The sequence below is a fragment of the Apteryx rowi genome, unplaced genomic scaffold (assembly GCF_003343035.1).
Source record: "Apteryx rowi isolate R43461 unplaced genomic scaffold, aptRow1 scaffold_101, whole genome shotgun sequence".
Classification (NCBI taxonomy): domain Eukaryota; kingdom Metazoa; phylum Chordata; class Aves; order Apterygiformes; family Apterygidae; genus Apteryx; species Apteryx rowi.
In genome coordinates, this window is record NW_020447209.1 from 2,149,629 (window position 1) to 2,171,768 (window position 22,140).

The window sequence follows — 22,140 nt, forward strand, 5'->3', positions numbered from 1 at the left end:
ATTTGCTCTACATTGTACAATTTTAAATATTTTTGAATGCAGCTGCAGAAATGATGTCTAGTTGTATAGCATTCCTATTGCTAAGAATTAACAAATGAGAGTGTAATTATTTATCTTGGATCCCTTAAAAAAAAAAAACCTCTAACATTTCTTGCACAACATTTGTTTGAGTGTGACTCACAACACAGACTTATAATTAGCACACTAACTTCCATTAATTAGACTGACATTTAATTGGAGCTATAAAAAGCAACCGTGGCATGTCTGTTTTTAATCAATTACTGCATGCTTCAGTCTGGTTCATGATTGCTGCAGTGATTGCTAACGACTTTGTGTTACTGGGAGGCAGAATACATGGGGTTTGTAGGTAGAAGCCTGAGCCTAGGGTCGGTTGGCTGGTCAAAGCTTTACAGTCTGAATGGATATGTTGTTGGTCCATTCCACTTTTTTGGGATGGGGGAGCGAGTAATTCCCTTGTGAGAAACACAGAGTGTGGTGAGACTTGCTGTGGTTTAGCCATGTACCTGAAATCCTTGCATGCGCCCCAAGAATTGGCTCCGGTATGAGACATTAAGGCAGGCAGCTACCTCCCTGTTTTCTTCCACAGCTTTCCTTAAAACAGGTTTACAAATCCGACAGCAATATATGTATTGGATTTCTTCGAAGGCTTACAGTTGTTGCACACAAAGTAGAATATGGATACATGTCATAGCTGGAAAGTGTTGCCCTTAATATAGCTTTTAATACTTTTTTTTGGTATTTAGGACAGATTTACTTTCTTTGGTTACCCTAGAATTTGAGGTCCTGGAGATTTTAAAGAGCTACCAAAAAACTTTGAAATGTGGCCTGAACCATGACTCTCTCTATGCAGTAATGCACCCACAGATGTAGTTTCTGGCTGGGATTTCATATTCGCATAGTTAGTAGAGCCAGTGTCTATCTGAAAGAATGGACTGTGTTTAAAAAAAAGAAGGAAAACTGAAAAATCTTTAAAGCTGTTATAATGCAGTTTGTGGACAACACATGTTTTTTCCACTCTGAAAGAGAAAAGATTTAACACAACTGCTTTTTTCTTTTTTTTTTTTCCTCCTTTCTGCTAGTACATTTTTATGGCTTAATGTAGGAGTCWCTGCAATGATTAAGTTTTGAAAGAGATCTTTGCTCCCTGTTTTATTTAAAACTTTGAAACATTTTGTATCATTCCTTTGTGGAAGGTCTCTGTTAGCTAGGGCATGGGAAATGGTTATTTGAATAAATGCTTACTACTGTGGCAGCTTTCATCAGCCCAGCTTGAGTTATCATTGCTAATCTGTAGTTTTATTGACTTCAGTTAGAACAGAGTTTCATAAAGACCAGGCTGATGAGATCTTTGAGCCTGGAGCAGAAGCGATGGCTTTAACTCACGTTTCCTTTGTGTCTCTGTTTTGCCCTATTCTCCTGCCATCTGTAAACTAGCAATATAATGCCTAGGTGTGTTATGAGGCTTAGTAAACAAAGCGTGGAGTGTTTTGCCAAGTATTTATGGAATATGGGTCACGTTGCTGCCGTTTAGTTATTCGAGCGGATTTTTAGCAAGCGAGTTTAGATGGCCTGGAGAGGGCTCTCATCCCACCTTCTCCGTTAGTCCTTACGGGAGCCCGTGCAGAGCAGAGGACCCGGCGGTGGGAGAGGCAGCCCCAGAGCGCGGCGGGAGGGTGCTGCCACCCAGGGGTGCAGGGCTCTGCCCGTGGGCAGTCACACCGCAGGAAACTGCTCCCTCGCTTCAGTTCAGTCTGGCGAGGGTGGAAGTTTGGCACTTCCCCATCTCTGTCTGGGAACTTAGACAGCGTTTGTTTTTCTTTTTTTTTTATTTATGTATTTATTTTTGGCTGCCTACAGAAGGAAGTGCAGTCGCATCTTGTCACAGCATGGACTGAAACCTTAGCACTCAGCACCTCAGCTCTGCTGCCCGGACCTAAACCTCACATGCTGCTGTAAGAGCCCTGTGTTGCTGCGATGCAGCGTTTCACATCTGTCGTTTCTAAGAGGGCAGATGGGAGTGGTATGCTCTGTGAGGAATCTTTTAAAATTCATTTTTCTGTGTGTGGGTTTTTTTTTTTTTTTTCTGGATAGAAATCAGTCGGTCTCCCTCTTTTTCTTTTTGAACAGAAATGTGAACATTTTCAGTGTGCAAAATCCAAACCATCAAACAATAGTAATGGTAATACTATTTTTACACAGAGGAAACATGAAATATGTTTTCAAAAAACAAGTGTTTCATCCAACTCTGAAGTTTCATTTTAGCATAATCTGCCCACCTCCAGAAAGTAAAACCTTCTCCCTCTTCTCCAAGCTGCTGGGCAGCCATACCTCACCTACGGCATTTGGAGAACTGGGTTTCCAGCTCCTCCAAAAACTGGGCCCTGGAGGCATTGGATCAGTAGGTTTGAATGTGTTCTCTGCGTGCGCATGCCTGCTTGTGTCAGGCCAGAACATCTTTCAAGATACAAATTTTGGCATCCCTGAAATGCAGTTGTCCTTGGGTCAACAGCTGAGACAGGTGGTGATGTCTCAGCTCCTGCCCATGGACCAAAGTCATCAGGTTATTTCGATGGAGTGGACAGGCCCTCTGTGCTGAAGACCTGCAAAATGAATCCGGTCATGTCGGAATACAGTGGAATTAAATAAAATGGTTTGTTTTAGTAATTTCTTCCCTTCCCAAGGGGAAGGACCTTGTGGCTGGCAAAGCTAAGCTCCTGGGGTTTAGGATCACTTTGCTCTCCTCGCCTCCTTCTCCTCTGCTGATGTCATGCATTGCTTTGCTTTTAGCTTTAAAACCATTGTTTCTAGGCTTTCTTTTGATCTAACTTTTTAAGCATGTGGGTGCTGGTGGACCACAGTGAGAGGGAATGTACTGTGTTGAAGGGTCACATGCTGGATTCATTTAGAGTGGCCAAAGATAAGAATTGGCTCCAGCTTGGCACAAATCGCCTACCAGCTTAACTCTTCGCTGCAGACCTCTTCAGAGTGATCACTCCTTTTGTGTTTATGCAGACACCTGTAGTATTTCGGGATGAGAATGAGGGCACAGTACAAACAAATAGCTGCATTTATGTGTGTGGTTTAGTACTTAGCCCTGAGTCGCATGGACTGGCTCCTGTCTCCAGCTGTGTCACTAACATGTTGTGTGACCTTGCTATAGGCTGTAGGCTGACTATGCAGGAGTTGCATCTTCTTGATTAATAGCCTTGTTCGGGGTTATATCCCTGTGGTTCAACAGCACAAATAAGTCTCTATTACCCCTGGTAGTAGCGTGGAGTCCTGGCTCGCAGAATAAGAGCGCAGTCCTTTTCCTGGCTCGAGAACCATCAGCACAATTAATTATATTTGAATTGCAGTGTAAAAATTGCCAGTAAGGCAGAGACACTCAGGCCTACAAGTATTGCATGGGTTTAATTAAAAGGGTGATCTTAAGAAGCTTTGGGCATAGATACTTTATACTTCTCTATTGGTTTCTATCTCCACCTTAATAATTAATTGTTAATGAGTTTGAATGAAATGAGCTTATGTTCTGTGTGGGGTAACACTCTCGAAGGGGAGAGGTAACTGGTTTTGAAGAGTGTTTTAGTAGCCTGTAAAATAGGGGTGAAAAAGGGGACCTTTCCCCTTAGGAAAGGGAATGGAGATCACAAATGCAGCTTGTTAAGAATGAGCCTCGACCAGCTATCTTTATTTTCAGTGCAGAGGACGTCTGTGATCCAGCAAAGCGTGCAAGCACGCCTATCTGCTTTCGAAGGGATTCTCCCAGACCTGTTTCTAGAAGGTGACTAAACTGGGTTGGGGCAAGCAAGCTCAGCATTTTACAGGTCGGGGCGCTGGCTGTTGCAACRTTTCAGCATGTCAAAGGGAATGCTGTGGATATTACATTGGCCTCCACGTTCAGTTCTCAGATTTTCCCAGAGAACTGGATAGAACAAAATACAGTCTCAGAAAGGGAGCAATTAATGAAGCGGCTCTGTGCCTCCTTTTGCTGTCAGCCCCGGCAGTGCCTGTGAACTGCATGAGCGCACTTGGACTTGCTGTCCAGAGCTCGGATCTGGAGGAAGCTGAGTGCAAAGGGACTCATTTCAAAGCCTCTCTTGTATTCTTTGGTACCGCATACGAGGACAATGTGACAGACATTGCTGCCCTGCCTGTAATGACTAAGGAAAAGAGCTCATCAGATTTCCCCCCCCCCCCCTTCTCCTCTATGTGTGCTTTGGTTGGAGATGAGGAGTTAGCACTACGGATTTCTGAAAGGCTCTCAAGTGCCCACAACCCCAACTGGCTGAGGCACTTTTGGAGACTAAGCCAGCATTTTCAAGTTATTTTTAAATGCTGGAAGTCTTACAAAGGTCTGGGAATGTAAATGATTAATTATTTGCATCATAGAGCATAGGAGTCACAACCCTGGACTAAGGCTCCATTGTGCTAGGTGCTGAATGCACACAGAACAAAATGACTGCTTTTACCCTCACAACCATGAAATTAGTGCAGATTCAGCTCTGGTCACTCTGTTTTCTAATATATTGGTAAATGCTCAGTATGATGCAGCAGTGTATCAAATCACAGATATGTTTTTTAATAGCAGATGCAGTGCAAATAAAGGTCAGGCTTGAATAACATGTATTTGTTTAATGCCTTGAATGTCAGAGTACAGTAAACATGGTATGAATGCCTAGATGAAAAATAATTGCTCAAGCATAGAGTAGATAACATTGACTATATGTATCTTTACTATGTTTTCCCTATTCTGTCAAAGCCTCTGATCAGTGCTGCATTACCATTAACAGATGACTTGCATTGACTGCCCTCCTTKGATCACTTTGCCAGCATGATGTCTGGCTGGTTTCCCTTTGACAAGGTCCCAGGATTCTGGTGAATTTGCGTCTATCTTTTTTCCTTTAAAATCAGCCTGAGAAATGAATGGTTCCTCCCTTCACCCCAGATGAGGTGGGTTTTCTGCCCCCCCCCCTTTTTTTTTCTTTCTTCTCCCTCCAAGGGGTAGGCAGTCAAATTTGTTATGGGCTATTACAAAGCCCTCATCCCTGCTGCACCTTGTGATAGTCCATCAAGTGGCGGCACCAGTAGTTTGTTTTGCAAACATACATGATGCTCAGTGTATATGTTAGAGAAGATCGGTTTCGGCTGGATGCCTGGAACTGAGAGAAGACTCTGAAATCGGTGCCTGTGGGAGTTGTTCTGCCTTGCCTTGCCTCCCTAAAAGGTCCGTCTCTGGCAGAAAGAAGCTTTATTCTTGCAGCACAAAATTCAGCTGTGACAGTGAAGTGCTTGACCACAGTCGCCGTCTTGAAGCAACGGATAATTTTTTTTAGCTTGTTTTTTTTTTTCTTTTAGTTTTTTAGATATCTTGCAGCCACTGAGCCCCTTGGAAGATAAGTACCTAGACATCATACTTAGGCTGACATTCATAGCAGCCTGTATTGCTGGCGACTCTAATCTGCCACAGTATCTTATACTTACTGAAGTGTAAGTGCTTGTGCCTGGACAGGCATTGAAAACGTGCCTTGCTGAAGCCAGACTGCTGCTTTGTGGGAGGGGATCTCCTGCTCGCCAGCTGGTGTCACACATTAGTTTTAAGTGTTGCTTTTTGAGAACTCCATGTCGGGGAGAAGTTGGAGACCTGCACATCAAACCGAACAGTCTTGGGTGTGTACTTCTGCATTTACAAGCTCTTCAGAATATTTTGTCTTCTGTCCAGTCCTGGTCTAGTCATAAATTGAACTTCTGACTAAACTGATTTATTTAGGGAAAATTTGTTCTTTAACTGAAGAGCCCCAAACTGAAATATTTTAGCAAAAGACTGAAACCCTGGCGTGGGTGACAGGAGGGCCTGCAGCTCCTGTTTCCTACTGCAGACCAGCCTTTCTGTCCTCTGAAGTGCCATGGCAAAAAAGTTTTTGACCAGTTCTGCCTTAAACATTAAACAATTTGGGGTGAGTGACTCATTGTTTCATATTTGTTGTTTGTATTGCTATAGCAGTTGAGGCTCTTAAGCTTTAGATCCAAGACCTTGTTGTGCCAGGTGCTGTAAGAACATGAAAAAATAACAAAAAGACCTTATGAGGAAGAACACTAATTTTTCCATAACCCAAGACGACAGATGGCTGCAGATGGGAGAGCACAAGGATCTAATGAGATAATACTGACCTGTGCAGTGAGCAATAGTTGTGGTACATCAGTTATCTAAACATTGCTGAGGTTTTTATAGACACTAAGGCAAAGGACAGTTCAAAGGAGGATGATTAAGCGACGGCAGAAGTTTACAGCGACATCCCATCAAGCCACAAAGGCAGCAGAGGGAAAAGATACGTGCCAGAAATGCTGCTTGATGAAAGATGTTTGCTGCAAAATCCAGCAAATGAGCAGCAGAGGTTAGCACCAAAGGTGTTGTGATCATGTGTGAGAGGGTGCAAGGTACAGGAACAAAGAGCTCTGAAAGTAAAGGTAGAAAGTGTGTTTGGGAGAACGGGGAAAGCAGAGCCAGTGGGGAAAAGATACCTACAGACAAACTGTGTATTCCTATTAGAGCTTTCTTCTAGTATGTTTACTGCTAGCAACTCAAGGAAAACGAAACTGCTGCTTCTTTAGATCATAACCTTTAGCAGTCATGTGACATTAAGGAACAGATGAGTGAACCAGAATGTATGTGTTCCTTTATTTGTAGCACRAACGCCTCCATAAAGGACAAAGGAAAAACATAACTTTTGGTAGCAGAATGACTCTGTGCAGAAACTCCAGCAAACTTCCTTTTTCAGCTGTAAGATTACAAGATGTGAGTTAAATGACAACACCAGCAGTTTGCTCACATCCTTTCATGAGCATTAAACTGAGCTTAATCCCCATCAGGTTCTTTTTCTCATGCATGCCACCTACTGCTAAAAATAATGGCAGGTTGAAGATGTACTGAAGGGAGCAGCTGCCCAGTCCATGGGTTTTCTGAAACAGCTCTCTCTGTCCACAGCCGTGGTTTACCTCCCCTGCAGTGTGGGAGGAGAGACAGCTATCACGGCATCTGTTCTGGAAGCTCTCTCAGGCAGTAGGATATCCAGGAGCCTTGCACTTGTAGCCTGCAATGTAGAAGGTTTTGCATGGAGTGCAACTTCACCATGGTAAAAATAAAACTTTAAAGGTAGCTGCTGTTTGCTGAGAAGGATTTTTGTGAAGGAAGCGGGGAATCGAGAAGGTTTTTATATCCTGTGTAATGTAGCTTGATGTGAGTGCAGAACAAGAGAATATACTTAAACAGACTCCCCATAAGGTTGCTGGAAAAATAGTTTCACAATAGGAAGTGCATTGGTTGCTTCTACATAAGATGCTATCCCAAATCCATTCTCTATAATAGGGACACATTTATTTGGAGCCTCTTTAGTTGTGTGGAAAGAGCCAAGTTCATTATCTCTCAGGCACCTTCAGCAATAAACTTTGGTCTTGCCACTAGAGGGGGACTGCAAGCTATACTCCATACATCCGTCCTGCTGGACTTTACCAGCACCCTCTAAGTGCTAGTGTGAGTCCAGCAATACCAGGTGTGGGACCTTCTCAGGCGCAGTAGGCTCCGGGGCACCTATCAACGTTGGATCTGCAGCCTAACAAATGTGATGTGGACAAGGGGAGCCTGGCTGTCCTGACTGGTGTGACATCCCAGCACTCCTCCAGTTCTGCAGAATGTTAATTTTTATTCCCAGACTGTCACAAAAAGTGTCCGGAGCATAAACGATGTTCAGTGAAAGCTGCACAAGGTCTGTGCAGCCTCACTTAGTCGTGGAGGGGTRTGAGTAGCCCCTCTTCTCACCCCAATGAAGGAACGTAACAATGGCAGCGTACACAGCAGTGCCATTACACTGGTCAAAGATAAAATGGAAATGTGAGCATTTCTAGATCTTAGGAGAAAAGTGAGTTTGTGGATAGGGGTTTTAGTATAGGGGACTCATTTGTGTGCTGGGCCTGACTGTATTGCTTGACCAACCAGTTTCTTGTTGCCTTGCAGGGCCTTTACCCACGTGTTCACCTTTGGCCCGACGTTTCGAGCTGAGAACTCCCAGAGTCGCAGGCACCTGGCGGAGTTTTATATGGTAGAGGCCGAACTGTCCTTTACTGAAAGCCTCCAGGACATCATGCAGGTGGGTATCTCCAAATGCGTATGTGGAACCAGTATCAAAACCTCCTCCTCCCTTAGCTGTGCTGCCTGCCCTCAACCGAGTCTGCAGTTCATCTTACCTTGTGCGAGCCTGTTTGGGGACACAGGGACTTCCCAAGGATCAGGGTTCACTCAGCAGAGCAGAGGCCTCAGAGGGGATTTGGGAGGGAAGGGATAGGTGTGAACACAGCCRCAGTCTGAACTGCTTTGCGCCCTTGCCGGGAGATGTGTAAATGTGCATGGTATGTTGATTGGTGCTAACAAGTGGCGCTCTCCCCTTCAAAACCTCAGCACCTCTCCAGTAAATCTGAGTAGTTTGTGTAATGGGTCCCTCAGTGTGCTCTGTAAAGAGCTCCTGTAATTCTGCGTTGAAATCTAAAGTAGAAACAGCAGTTCCTGGCAGGCAGTATTCACCATGACTCTAGTAGAAGACTAAAATGCTTACAGTCAGCTCTTGATTATCCAGGGTTGACCTCTTGGTTGCAGGTTAACCACATGATGGAGGCTAATGCATCTTACTAGGCTCAGCATGAGCCAGCTTGTGCCCAGTAGGACTCGTGAGTAAACATCCACGTGCACTCTCGTATATCAGATAAATTCTTTGGAGAACTGTTGCAGAAATATCCTAAAAAGAAGACCAGAGGCACTGGCTACACAAGTATAAAATAACATCCAGGGGGTGTTTCTGCACCCTGAATCATATGCGGTCTGCAGAATCAGGCCTACTTGACATAGCCTGACACCAAAGCTGACATATCCTGTCTCTTGTGTGATGGCGCTGCTTCTGCACTTATTTTTGGACACCTGCAAGGCGTTGGGCTGTGTGGGCTGAGCCACTGGAAGTCCTTGTCCTCCATTATTAATAATATCCTGATCTTTCTTTTCTCTCTCCTTTTCTCAAAAACATCTTTGTGTATTGTTAAACTTAGACATATGGTATGATCTATGCCTTAACTTCCTGAGCCCCCATTTCTCTAAGCAATCAGGAGCTAACTGAAAGCTCCACTGCTTTTATCTAGCATAATAAGCAGAGACTTCTATTAAGGGATATCTGAGCCCTTGGACACAGCATAAACATCTCTGTACTCTTTTGCTGAGAATCCTAGCTTCTTGGCTTGTGAAGTATAGCCAGTTAGTCCAGAGGATTCAGAGAACTAGATTTGAGAATTGTTCTGGAAAGTATAGGGCCTTTGTTGTATTTTTATTTTTACTGTTGCTAAACATCTTGTGACGTCTCAGACTTGTGCTCTCCTCTTTCTCTTCTTCCCCCAACCCAAAGTCTTTGACAGTCATCCTTTCCTATAACAGAAATTCTAGCAATTGCAGTTTTGCATTCCGCATAGCAAGTCTAAATTGCAACATGCTTACTTTTGTGATGTTCTCACTTAGAGAAGTAGAGTTCCTGTTTTGTTTATTTTTAAATCATTGGGCAATCTATTAAAAAAAGATCTGACAGCTGCTCTAAAGCCTAAGTTAAGTTTCTTTTTCTCCACATAACTGACCTAAATTTAATGTTCTCTCAAGTAGCTGCCTGTTGGACAGTTTGCCTGTTTGTTGTCATCTGCAAGCTTTTTGTTTGGTAAAAAATGCCCAGTTGAAAGCATTGGAGGCTATTGGCCAGATTTAGTATCTGAACTTTGTCCTTGCATAAAGAGCTGGATTGCTTAACATTTTAACTTATTTTTAAAATTTAYGTTCAACAGTTGGAGTGAATACCTCCAACTTCAGCAAGTTAGTGTGCTGGGAATGCTCAGCTTCTTCAGGAACATCTTGAAATATTTGCTTGTACACCATTAAAGGGTACAGAAGAGCCTTGCTAAAAGATGCATGCTTACCATTCTCTGTTGAGGCTTGAGATCTTTCTCTCACCAGAGCTCCAAAAGTAATATAGCTTTCTTTAGAAAATAACACGAAAAAAAAGAGCAGTAACGCAGTTAAATATACTTAAGTATGAAGGAATCTGAGAGCGATGGCCTTTTTCCTGCTTTAATTGCAGACAGCAGTGTTCAGTTGTTCCTAAATTAGTAGCCYAGTTCTTATGAAGTCTAACGTGTCTTGATCCTGTAGTCTAAATATTGGTGCTGTGTCAAAATGTATTTGAGTGCTACAAAGAAGCTTAAACTCTCACAGTACTGGTTGCACAATACTTTCTGTGGAAAGTCCCATCCTGTTCAGTGTGTTCAGCACAGTACTCCATGCTGAATGACTAGGTGATATTATTACTACTTCAGTGTATAGGGTGTAGGTAGGTGTGTGTAAGGAGCGGCCTTTGTGACCTCTTTCCAGAAGAGTCTAGTCAAGAAGTTGAGTCAAGTTGCCCCAAGGCACTCTTCCCCCAAATTGAATGAGAAACAGAGGCAATTAGGAGAATGTCAGGTTAGAAAAGTAGAAGGGGTCCAACTTGTATGACAGAGGCTGGGCTCACTAGAGCCATCTCCCCTCCAGTCACTGAACTGGAAGTCCAGGATCTCCAGTCTCATCTGTCCCCTGAGAAGCTGGCTCTCGCCCTGGCTCTCCTCAGTGCTGCGTCACATAGCATATCTGTAAGTCATTATTGTCTATTTTTCTTTTCAGCCTTCTTGACAGTGCAGTGGATTTAAAGGATCCCAATTCACTCATAATGCTAATGGAGTCTGACTGAGGCCATGTGATGCAGTCATTATTGTATTTCATCAAATGCACATGCAAAACCATAGTAAAAGAACATCATTTATGCTGAAAAGTTAGGAAATGCTAGAAGGAAATTTTGCCTAGGGCACTTTTTGAAGTTTATGCATTGTGTTACTCCTACATAACAAAACAGCATCCTAGCACCGCTGTCTCTCTAGGTACATAAGATGAGACTACAGTATAACACACAGTATTTGAACTTTGCTCTGAGGGCAAAAGTACTGTCTTCCACTTGTTACATACTTCTTCAAAATTAATTTGCTGTCATTACAGCCCAGTGACATGCAGCACTGTTATCCCCATTTTACAGAAGGGGAATTCAGTCATGAAACGGACTCAACAGTAGCACTGATTTTGGGTGCCAGTTTGAGGGACCTCAAGTATGATATGTAGATGTGGTTTGGTTTCCAGAATACTTTGCACTGTGAGTACTTTCTCTTCAGTGCCATTTCAATTCCTATTTGAAATGATTGACTTTGKAATCCTAATGCTATTTTTTAACTGTGTTTTAGTGGTGCTAATAGATTAAAAGATTCAGTGTACTGTAGCAGATGCAAAGAGGATATCCCTTGCAAACAGATGGCTTCTGTTGTACTGGCAAATGCTTTCTTTGTTACAGAAGTAGAAATTCTCCACTTGAATCCTAAGCCTGCTTTCCAAGATAATGGTTTTGCAACAGCATTCAGGGCAACAACACTGCATGGTCATAGCCTACCTTTACAACAGGTGTATATCAAACACAGGTTGCATTTTTTACCATGTAGCAGTGAGAATGACCCTCACCCTACAGAAATTTAGCTCCTGAGCTGTTGGTTATATGTCCAAGAGATGAACTTTATGATCGAGGTCGGATGTGAGTTTCTTTTGTGCATGTGTGAGCAAGCATGAAGGTGACAAATAATGGTTCAGTTGGTGCTTGATATGTAAATACCTTGTTGTCTACACTGCATCGATATGCATAGCCCAGATAAATGCCTAGACAAAAACCCTACTGGCAGTTTTGTGATTTTTTTTTTTTTTTTTGAAAAAGTCTTGCATAATAAGATGATTTGGATCCTTCATGCTGCGCACAGCACCTTTGATTGCTGCTGCTGACATTTACTGCTGCATTATTGATCATTTTCTCTGTTATAACTCTGGTCATAATTTTATTTGGGAAGAGAATAAGTTGTAGGGACAAAAGTCCCAAATCAAAATGAAAAGATGCAGTTGGGATCTGCTCCTAATCCAAATCAGAGACCTCCAGCAAGTTCCACAGCAACATCAGGGGAGGCCAGGATTGATACTGCTGAACTTCTTTGAAAGGTGAGAATCATCTAGAGGCAAAACCTGGGAGAGATGAGGGAAAACTTTCACATTCATCCTCCTTGCCTGCCCTCCTACCAGCAAAACTGCCACATTTTCATTATGAAGCAAGAAAGCTAATGGTAGTTGGGACAACGAGAGCCCTGCCTCTAAGACAAGCTACTTGCTGGGATTCCCAGGGCTTCCCCTGTATAAGCCACCTGTCAAACATGCTTCTTTCAGGATGCATTCAAACCCGATCAGTTGGCTGATCCCTGCAGCCCACACCCTCCCTCAAACCAGCAAGCCAGTGGCTATGCTTCTGCACTCCTTTTTCATATATCCTATTTTTCAGTCCTTCATTATATTATCTGCTTAAAGCCATAACTTCTTTGCGTTGGAGAGCTCGTTCTTTTTTTCCTTGTTCTTTTTTTTTTTTTTGAGTGTTCGTGCCTAATACACATTTGGCATAAATAAGAGTAAGTGCAGTGAGGAGGCCAATGCATAACCCACGTGTCTGTCTTTTTTGCCAAGATAAAACCTCAGTCTCAAACCTGGAAATATTTCTCAGATTGTTTTTCCCATACCACCCACAGTTTTTTTCCACAAGAGGAAGCTGCTTATGTTGAATGCTGTGGGAACCTAATTGTTACTTTATCGCACAGTGAGGGAAAAAAAGTGCTAATTAAACAACGTGCTTTTCTAAAACCAGATGATACTTTCATTTTCTAGAAAGAGGAAGCTTAATGTAAAATGCCTTCGTCTCTGCCTGGGTGAAACCAGATGAATTGCCAAGAACTTTTCTAATTTCATTTGCATAAGCCTTTTTCTAGCTACTTTGAAGAAAGTTCAAAGCTGTTTGGTTATTTGCCACTCAGCAGCAGGAATGCTGGCTTTTCATTTCCTCTGTGTTTTAATACCAGTAGGGGTAAAACTGTTCATCTGCATATGATAATGCTGTTCCTTTATTTGGATCTTCTCTTTTTAAATAGAGGGTCCAGATTCGTGCAGGAGTCTGAAAGTTGCATTTGACTCCAGAGGAATCAAAATAGGAGCTGATTTACAAGCTTCTCTTGGCTGGTGGCATGCGGAGGCTGCTCATCAGCACGGAGCAGTGTTTCAGTAGTTTAGGACAGGTGATAAAGTGTGTTCTTCTAAAGATGAGAACTTGGACAATAGGCCTGAAATCTAGTCTTGGCTCTGTCACTAGCCCAGCTTCTTTTCTCCTTTATCTTTCTCTTTTTTTGCCCTGTAACACTGGTTTCTTGCGAAGCGGAAGCCTGCTTCTCCATCAGATTCTGCTGACTAAAAGTCGCTTTCATCTTTTCCCCATTAATCTCCCCTGGGCATGTCTGAGGACCTGTTCACTTGGACATCATCGGTGGATACTTTGCTTCTCCCAACTCTGCCATTACTGAAACAGTCATTATGCCTACAGAAAGAGCAGGAATGTGCATGGATTTTAGGAGCTGCTTTTTAATGGAAAAAGCCTGCTCCCATCCCAGGTTGAGATGAAACATAGTCAAGCTGCATCACTCTTGCTTACAAAGAAGAGGAGAGTAAGGAGGGCAATTTAGGAGAAAGTTGTGAGCATCAGTGCTCCCCGGGCATCGACTCTCTGCTTCGTGAGGCATGGGGCTACGAGGAGTCGAGGGAGCTCATTTGCCAGCGTCACAGCCAGTGTCTTGGTCTGCTTTGCATAACCAAACAGGAAAATGACTCTTTAAACAAGATGATCAAAATGCACTGAGGCCCCGTTTGGGTGCTTTTTTCCATTTAGAATCGAAGTGGCACTTGTTTAATTTCTTCATGAGTGAAGTCCATTTTAACGGAGAGGCATATCCAAATTGGACATTAATGTCATTTAGCTTATCCATATTAGTTTAGGGAAATTAAAACACATCTTTTTCTTTGTTTTTTATTTCTCAAACATCCCTGCATTGATGTGCCCTCAACTTTACTCTACTCATTGCTTTGCTTTGCTCTTACTGTACAGAGTCTGGCTGGCTGAAATCTGTCTGACTTTACCCAGTACACATTTATTCTATTTTCTTTAGTTCTGCCTGTTGTAACAACAAACCAGAAAACCAGAATTGCTCATTGCAGGAAAGGTCTCTCACTAATAATCAGTCTGAGACCAGTCACTACAAATGGTGATAATGTGCTTATTTGTGGCTGAGGGCCAGGGGTTGCTGAGGTTGTGGCAGCAGCCAGGAGAGCTGCTGCTTGAATATTTTAGGTGTACTTTTTTCACTGGACGTATTTGACTGAAGATATTGAAGCCATCAGCAGACACTGAAAGCCTTAACCTATAGCAGAAACACAGGTTCCATTCCTCCTCAGCTATGGGCAAGCCTGCTAATTAGGAGCACTGGCAAACTGGTACCTTCGTGTGCAGTCTGACCGTGTAAAAGGACAGAAACTCCTTCTGTACCCTTTGCCTGATGTGTAACATGCTTTACTTAGAGTCTGGAACATAAAACAGTGTTAAATTTTCATGCACTTCTATTTTCTCTGTTAGGTTATGGAGGATCTCTTCAAGACAGCAACAAGTACTGTACTCTCCAAATGTCCTCACGATGTTGAGCTTTTTCATAAATACATAGCACCTGCACAGAAGGTAATAAGTGCAACAGGAAAGAGTTGCAATCCTTTTTATGCCTTTTTGGTGCTCTTGACAATAGGGAGGCTTTTTTTTTTTTTTTTTTTAAATATGCTGTGCTGTGTTAGCTAACCATGAAAAGCCAAAAATCAGCCTGATCTTATGTGATTGTTCAGGCCAGTACAGAGAGGACACACAACTTTCTGTAGCTAGTGTGTTTGGCACGACTGTGGCTGTTAAATCATCTAGCTCCCTCTGACTTAGCTCCAAAAGCCAGATATTCTTTCAGCACTGAGTGACTGGTGGTGGATTTTGACCTACATCTCAGAAATTAGAGGGAGGTGGCTTTTCTGCATTTTCAGTGAGCCCCTGAACTCTTAGTTGTAGCTTTACATTTTTGTTTTTCTTGTTTTAACCAAGGGCAGGTTGGAACAAATGCTGAAGAAGAGATTTGTGACGTGAGTACTTCTATTCCAAAATGATCCGGAAGAGTGTTTTTGCGGGGGGGGGGGGGTTCTTTTTTTATATCTTCTCTCTCCTTTCCCAATTCAATGTCTTCTGAAAAGCATGAATTGCAATTCCCGTTGTGCTGTTTGTCGGTCACCCTTCCATCTCTGCACGAGACTGGTATCTGCGTCTGCTGTCCTTTCGCTTTTTCTTCCCAAGACCAGATCCTCTTTCTGCCAGGGTATCATCCTTCCAGCATGTACCAGAGCTGAGCTTTGCTTACTCTTTTCCTTGGTTTCAGCTTTGGTGTGCTGCCTTCTTTCACTCCCTCCCTCCAACAGCTCCCTTTTTTTTGAAACTCTCTTCTATACTATTTAAAATCCTATTTGGTTTTCTATTGCCAATTGCTTGTGCTACTCTTTTTTCCAGTTCTCTACATGCTAAAGAATAGAGGAGATTTTGCTTTCCTTCTTGGGCCCCCAAGAATATCTCCTCTTCCCACCCTTTCCTGTCTCCTCAAATAGGAGGAGGTTCTGCATTCATCCCAAAAAACCTTGTCAGGCCGCTCAGCCCAGCACTGGTTTTCCTATTAAGCAGCAACAGCCACCCTCTGGCAACAGGATCATGGTAGATCCTCCCTGTGCATTTTGTCTGCACAGGCACCCCTGGAGACCTCTGAAGTGAATCTCTCTGCCCAGTTTATTCCTTCTCTCTTTGGCACCTAACTGATATATTCCTGATGGGGCAGAGTTACACTCAGCTTCTTCCGTGGTCCAAGGAAACAGAGGGTGAGCCAACYCGTCTCCCTCTCCCTCCCTTTCTCTCTCAATCTCTGTCTCGCCCTATCTTCATCAAGTGCTGGCAGATCCGGGGCATTCCTGGCTGACACGTATCAGTTAAACAGTGGATACCTGTGCCTGTGATGCATCTCTTCGGCCTGTGGCCTTTTACAGAAGCAGCAGCTTTGGAGAGCCTCAGGTCTTATACTGGAGAGAAATTCCAATCAAATTAGTGCAGGATCACGCAACCCAAGCATGTGGAACAATATATTCCTCCCAGAGGTACTTCCTCCAGAAGCTTCCCATGTGTTAGTGAAACCTTGTTGTAGCTTGAGCTCATGTTCTTTAGGGAACTTGATTTATAACTGGATTTAGTCGATGATATGGACAGGTGAAATTATCATGATCAGGTTGTCCTTCTCTCTCTCTCCACAACATTGCATGGTATGTGGAAAACTTGTCACCAAAGTATCTTCCATTGAGTCTTGATTTCCTGCTACCAGACCTGCAGCATTTTCACTGCACTGTTACTCTTTGCTCTGCCATGATGCTGGTTTTTCTTTTTCTTTGTGCTGATGTGTCAGTGGAGAAACTGCTCTCAGAACTGTGTCAGAGGAGTAGAGAAACATTGTTGAAAATAAATGTTAGGATTTTTGCAAAGTAAAATGAAAATGTTTGAGCTACTGGCTCTTTGCACCCTGGGCTGTTATTTTCACATAACATTATGCTGAACACATTGTTGGTGTTCATTGTTGATGGCACGTTGTTTTCTTTTTTTAAAAAAAAAAAATCAAATTTATATGAAATAGTTCTTTGCAGAACTTGTTTCTAACTGAAATGCAACATTGCAGTAGTGCAAAAGTGTCTTGAGAGCTTAGCACTTCCTGTCTTGCATCTAGCTGAAGCACAGGAAAAAGGTAGGGTTCTTGCCATGTAAAATGTAACTTTTTGGTTTCCATCCAAAGAAGCATTGCTAGGAAGTCTGACATCACAGCACAAGTTGGCCTAGCAGCGGGGAAATGCCTCCTTAATTTTCCGATGCGGCGCTTCGCCAGAAAACTTTCTTGTTATTCCTTTCACAGTTACCTCAAAGACTTTTTTTTTTCCCTCCCAGAATTACCTACAGTGAAGCAGTGGAAATTTTGAAGCAAGCTTCTCAAGCTTTCACTTTCAAGCCAGAGGTAGGTAATTGCCTGGTTGCTTATCCCTGCGTCTGCTGGTGTACACAGCCAGCATGAACTTTGTAGATCTCAGGGAAACCTCCATTCTCACTTTCTGATACTGCAACAGAGTTGTTATTCAGCAGAATTTTATTTATCTTGGTGTGTTTGCTCAGTTGTAACCCAGATACAACTGTTACCCTTGAAAGGTGAATGGGAATTTTGTAGCAGTGGAGTATGTAATGTTTGTAGGGAAGGAAGGGATGAGTTTGCTGCTGGGGCATCAGGGCTTTGGCAAAGGCCTCTCTCTTTCCCACATGCAAGTAGTGTCAAGTGGATTGTGGATTCAGCAGCAGTCGTCTAAGGAGGGTTGCTGCAGTAGTCCCCAAACAACAGAATGGTATTCAGATAGCACCAAGAGTTTGACAAGGACTAATAAGGCAAAACCTTGTCAAAATACCATCTGATCTAGATGTAGGTAAAGGGATCCCTTCTTTTTTCAGAGGATAATTATTGCCTAGGAAAAAAATATCACATGCTAGTCTTCCTGGCCCTGTTAGATTGCATTCTTTTGAAAACCGTGTTTTGCCTGGTTTCAAACACATACACTAGTAGGGAGAGCATTCAAGGTAGTACCAATCTCATGTGTTTACTAATTAATCTTAGTCTCATTCTGCTGCTCTAAGGAACATAACCCTCTGGCTGAGAGAGTTCATAGCGAGTTGGATAACTGTCTGGTATCTCCATAAAAGTGGGTGTAGAACCCCCAGTCCTGTATCTGAATGTAGCTACAAATCATGCTAGTGGTGTCATCCCTCAAATCACTGCTGTACTTCTGTTGCAAAGAAGGTGTATTTACCAGATGGCTACATAAGAGCAGAGGGTTGAAAGGAACCATCTCAGTCTACCTTGACCTGAGACAGCAGACTCAGGATTTTTTTACACGAGGAGAGTCAACAGAATATGTGTGTCTCCCACCACTCAGCCCCCCTGCAAATTCTTTGTGCATGCTACAGTGGGCTGGAGGTCTCTAGTCAAAAGTCACAGAATTTATAACATTTCACTGGAAGAAAGCAGGAGGGATGAAGGGCATTGGGATAGTCCGAGATTTCTGGTAACAAAGAATTAGTTGATAGGATGCTGGGTTTTCTTAAGTGAGAATTAATGTAGCATGTAACAGAACACAGCAGGGAAGAGAGCAGTAGGCTGAGCAAATCTGCCTTCTATACACCAAAAGCAATACTGAAATGAGGCTGGTTTACTGGGTTGAGAAAGCCAGTTTTGGATGGGTGCCTATTTCCCGTAAGCCGTCTGGAGTAAGGTTTTTTTTGTTGTTGTTGTTGTTCTTTGTTTCTTCCAATGTGATATCAGATGCTTGGGCTTGATGCAGGGATGATCTAGCCCTGTTCTCTGGAAGTTAAAACATGTTATTCTCATGGCCTTGCTCTGCTTTAAAATCTATAGGACTATGTTTTTCTGCTTAGCAAATTTTCCTAGTGAGAAGTTGCTGTTCCTGGTTTCATGTTATTGAAAGCTGCACATCTCTCTTGTGCAGGAATTTTGCTGTGTTTCTTGCCACAGGCAAGATGCACCAAAGCAGGATCCCAGGTCTCTTTTGTTCTTTTCACAGTGGGGCTGTGACCTCCAAACTGAACATGAGAAGTACCTGGTGAAGCACTGTGGTGAGGTTCCCTTGTTTGTGATTAACTACCCATATGACCTCAAACCTTTTTATATGCGGGACAATGAAGATGGACCTCAACACACGGTGAGTCCACTGGTCATTATTCTACCTCCTTTTTGGCTAGGCATCTGTCTTAGTCTATTGATAGATAGATCGGGATAGTTTTCTGCTCGTCCTCCAGTCAAGAAGTCTAAGATAAGTCATCCATCAGCTGCTCCTCTCCGGTCTTTTTGCTGTTGTAGGAGAAATCCTCCAAGCAGGAACAACAGGATGAAGATTCAGGAGGTATATAAGTAGGGATAGCTTATATATCTTTTTTATTTAAGTTACTTAAGACAGATTTGCCATAGTTATTTCTTGTCCTGAGAAAGTTTTGTACCGCTAGGTGAAATGCTTAGTATTGCATGGCTCCAAGCAGCCAGTGACTCTTCTGTCATGTAGATCTTCTGCCCAAGTATGTGGCATGTAATCCTCAAATAGCAGGTAGAGACAGGAAGAAACCTTTTCTTCTGCAAGTCCTATACTTTGGAGGTGTGATTTCCTAACTGAACTGAGACAACGCGAAACCTTGCTTCTACTAAAAAGAGTGATTAAGCCTACCATGTGCCACTACTGCTTCATTTACATCGATTCTTGTAACAGTTCAGCTGTGAGATGAGAAAAGTAACCTTGCAAAATGAAACAAAGAAGAAAACCAGCCCAAACCTAACACACATGCAGATGCTAACGGCTCTGATCCTGACACTTAGATCAGCATATCAATACCATTGATCCATCACTATCACTGCCACTAGAGCTGGCTCAAGGAAAGGAGACAGGTAGAGGGCAAACACATTTCAGCTTCAGCTTGCTGTTGGAGCAGCTTAAACTCTAAGGAAATCAGGGGTTCAGGAAATTTGCCTGTGTGTCTTTGTCTGCCAGCTTGTGAGTTGCTGTTAGGTTCTCTGTTCCCTTTTCAGGCTTGCCTACGTTCACAGGCTATCCCTTGAGAATAACCTGGTGGGATTCAGTTCACAGCACCCGGTGCAGATGTCCTCCATCTGAAACATCACTGCCCTTGGTTAGGTTTTGCTTAGGCTTACTGACTTCTACCGTTTGTAGCACGCAGCCCCCTCCCAGCCTTTTCTGCTGAGCGGATTCCTTGGTTTGATGCAATTAAGCAAAGTTTCTTCCCTTCCTGTCAACAAGGGGCTTTTCCTGCACATGCAAATAGTTATCAAAGTGTCCTGGACTCAGTAGGATTACAGTAGCTTTTTACTAACAGCCTGGCTCTTCTAAGTGTCAACCACCTTTTGATGTAGACTATGTGGTTATATGGCGTGACTTACATTACAGTTCTCTTTCTTCAAAGGTTGCAGCTGTTGATCTTCTAGTACCAGGAATAGGGGAGTTGTGTGGAGGCAGCTTGAGAGAGGAGCGACTGCCCTTCATTGAATCACGCTTACAGAGGTACAGAAAACCCACAGGTGCCAGCAGACCAGCCTGACCGGGGAGTGTTTCAGCAGCCCTCGGTGGTAGGGAAGACAGAGGACTGGAAGAACAACTAACGCTATTTTAAATGTCCTATTTGTTGGCTTTCAGATATCTATTTATTTGAGTAAGTGATTGCTAACTGGTAAAGAAGGTCTTATTCTTCTGTTGTAGGTATGCAAAATGCCTCTCTGTTTTAACTCATTACAGAAGAATTTGTTTTATGTTGGGAGAGAACCTTTTCTCCCCCGGATAGGGCAGCAGGATGCCTCAACTGTGAGGAGACTGTCTAGGACAGGGTCTGGTCTGAGGTGCTTCATCCTTGAGCCTTCCCTTCCCAGCTCATGTGGCTGAGAGCTAATGATGAAAGTGGAAGTTGTCGCATAGACAGAGCCTGGATATTTTTGTCACCACATTGTGTAACTGAGGAACTGCAGTTATAGTCGCAAGCTTCACTAGCTGTGATGTGACTAGCCTCAATGGCATCACTTCAGAGAATACTGTTGTTTGCTAATGTTTTGGTGGCAAGCTTCATTAGGAGTGGATGGGACCTGTGCTGAGTCATCTGGGCTCTTTGACAGTCTCCTTCCCTGCTGCCATGTTCTGGTTTGTGTGACTGTGAGTGATTTTAGGCTAAATTCAGTCTCTGAATTTCAAATCTGGTGGTTAGTTAACAGTCACTGACATTATAGATGGGAGAACCCTCCATAGACAATTACTCCCTGGATCCTGTCTYGCTTTTCAAAAGAACCTTTCATAACTCGCCTGAGTCAATTTGTGCCAGTCATACACTTGTACAAAGCAATTTTGGAGGAAGATTAATCCCAGAGTAACGTCATTTGCACATTGTGAATGACTTTATCACTTAAATCAGCTGCATGCTCACAGAGATGTATCTAGTCAGTGGAGAAGAGCAAAATGCATTTCAGCATAATGAATCCAAAAGGCAGGGCAATTAAAATCACCAGAACATTGGTTCCTAATTTATRGTGTAGGATGATATTACTCCCTGCATTGCTTGTTGCTCTCCCTCCAAGCTCTCCAGAAACAAGCATGCTTCAGCTGAAGCCAAGTATAATGTTGCCTGTTGCACTTTTTAATTTGATATTTTTACCCAGGGGTCAGTGAGATTTGGAGTCCACTGCCCTCAAGGCATGGGGCTAGAGAAGAGGTGTTTGTGGGCGTTAAAGCCAGACTTTCTTGTTTGACAAAAAAAGTCATAGGAATTATTTCAAGGTACAAATGATGCTTCTTCAGTGGCCTTAAAGTACATCTCTGCCTTGAAGATGATCTGGAAAATAAGACTGGAAAAATAGTACCTCTTATCACAGGTTTTTCTCAGTTTTGAGTACTTGGGATCTGATCTGCTGAGCCAAAATATTTTGTTCTTGCTTTTAAACCTACTTCCTGTGGAGCCAACATAATTGAGAGATGAAGAACTGGATTCTTGTCTCCTTATGCACATTTCATGGAATAGTTCTCAAAGTCCTAGTCAGGGACAGTTTTGTAGCGCACTGAAGATTAGAGAAGTGGCCTCTTTTGGCTTACAGAGGATTTTTTGCTTTGAGAGAAATGGAAGAAACCTCAGCTTCACGCCGATTCTGTGAGGGCAGGAAAAGGGGAGAAGTTGCACTGGTGGCAATTAGAAACAAATATTTAGTAGTTTTACAGAAGTTATTGCACATTAATAAAGCCACGGAAGTTTAGCGGTTTTGTGCACTAAAACAGGAGAAAATCTGCATCATTCCGTAGCCCACACATGTGAAGAGATCTTATTTGACTCATTCATAAATGAGAACTGGCTGCATGTCATGGTAAATTTATTATGCAAGCCTGTACTTTCCAAACATTCACAGGCAGAGTTT

At 42.9% G+C, this 22,140-nt stretch overlaps 1 protein-coding gene across 12 annotated transcripts in view; it reads left to right on the plus strand.

Moving 5' to 3' along the window:
* Positions 1–22,140, plus strand: part of NARS2 (asparaginyl-tRNA synthetase 2, mitochondrial) — a 50,388-nt gene that overhangs the window by 20,959 nt on the left and 7,289 nt on the right. For 8 of the 12 annotated variants that reach the window (XM_026063754.1, XM_026063763.1, XM_026063769.1 and 5 more), the window contains 7 exons: positions 3,719–3,802; positions 8,030–8,162; positions 14,655–14,753; positions 15,156–15,193; positions 17,076–17,142; positions 18,752–18,889; positions 20,157–20,254. In XM_026063754.1, coding sequence (XP_025919539.1) covers positions 3,719–3,802; positions 8,030–8,162; positions 14,655–14,753; positions 15,156–15,193; positions 17,076–17,142; positions 18,752–18,889; positions 20,157–20,254 — 657 coding nt within the window. Of the gene's footprint in view, positions 1–3,718; positions 3,803–4,258; positions 4,972–6,340; positions 6,414–8,029; positions 8,163–14,654; positions 14,754–15,155; positions 15,194–17,075; positions 17,143–18,751; positions 18,890–18,986; positions 19,085–20,156; positions 20,255–22,140 lie in introns of those variants that run through there. The other 4 variants (XM_026063793.1, XM_026063842.1, XM_026063836.1 and 1 more) reach the window with 4 other exon arrangements.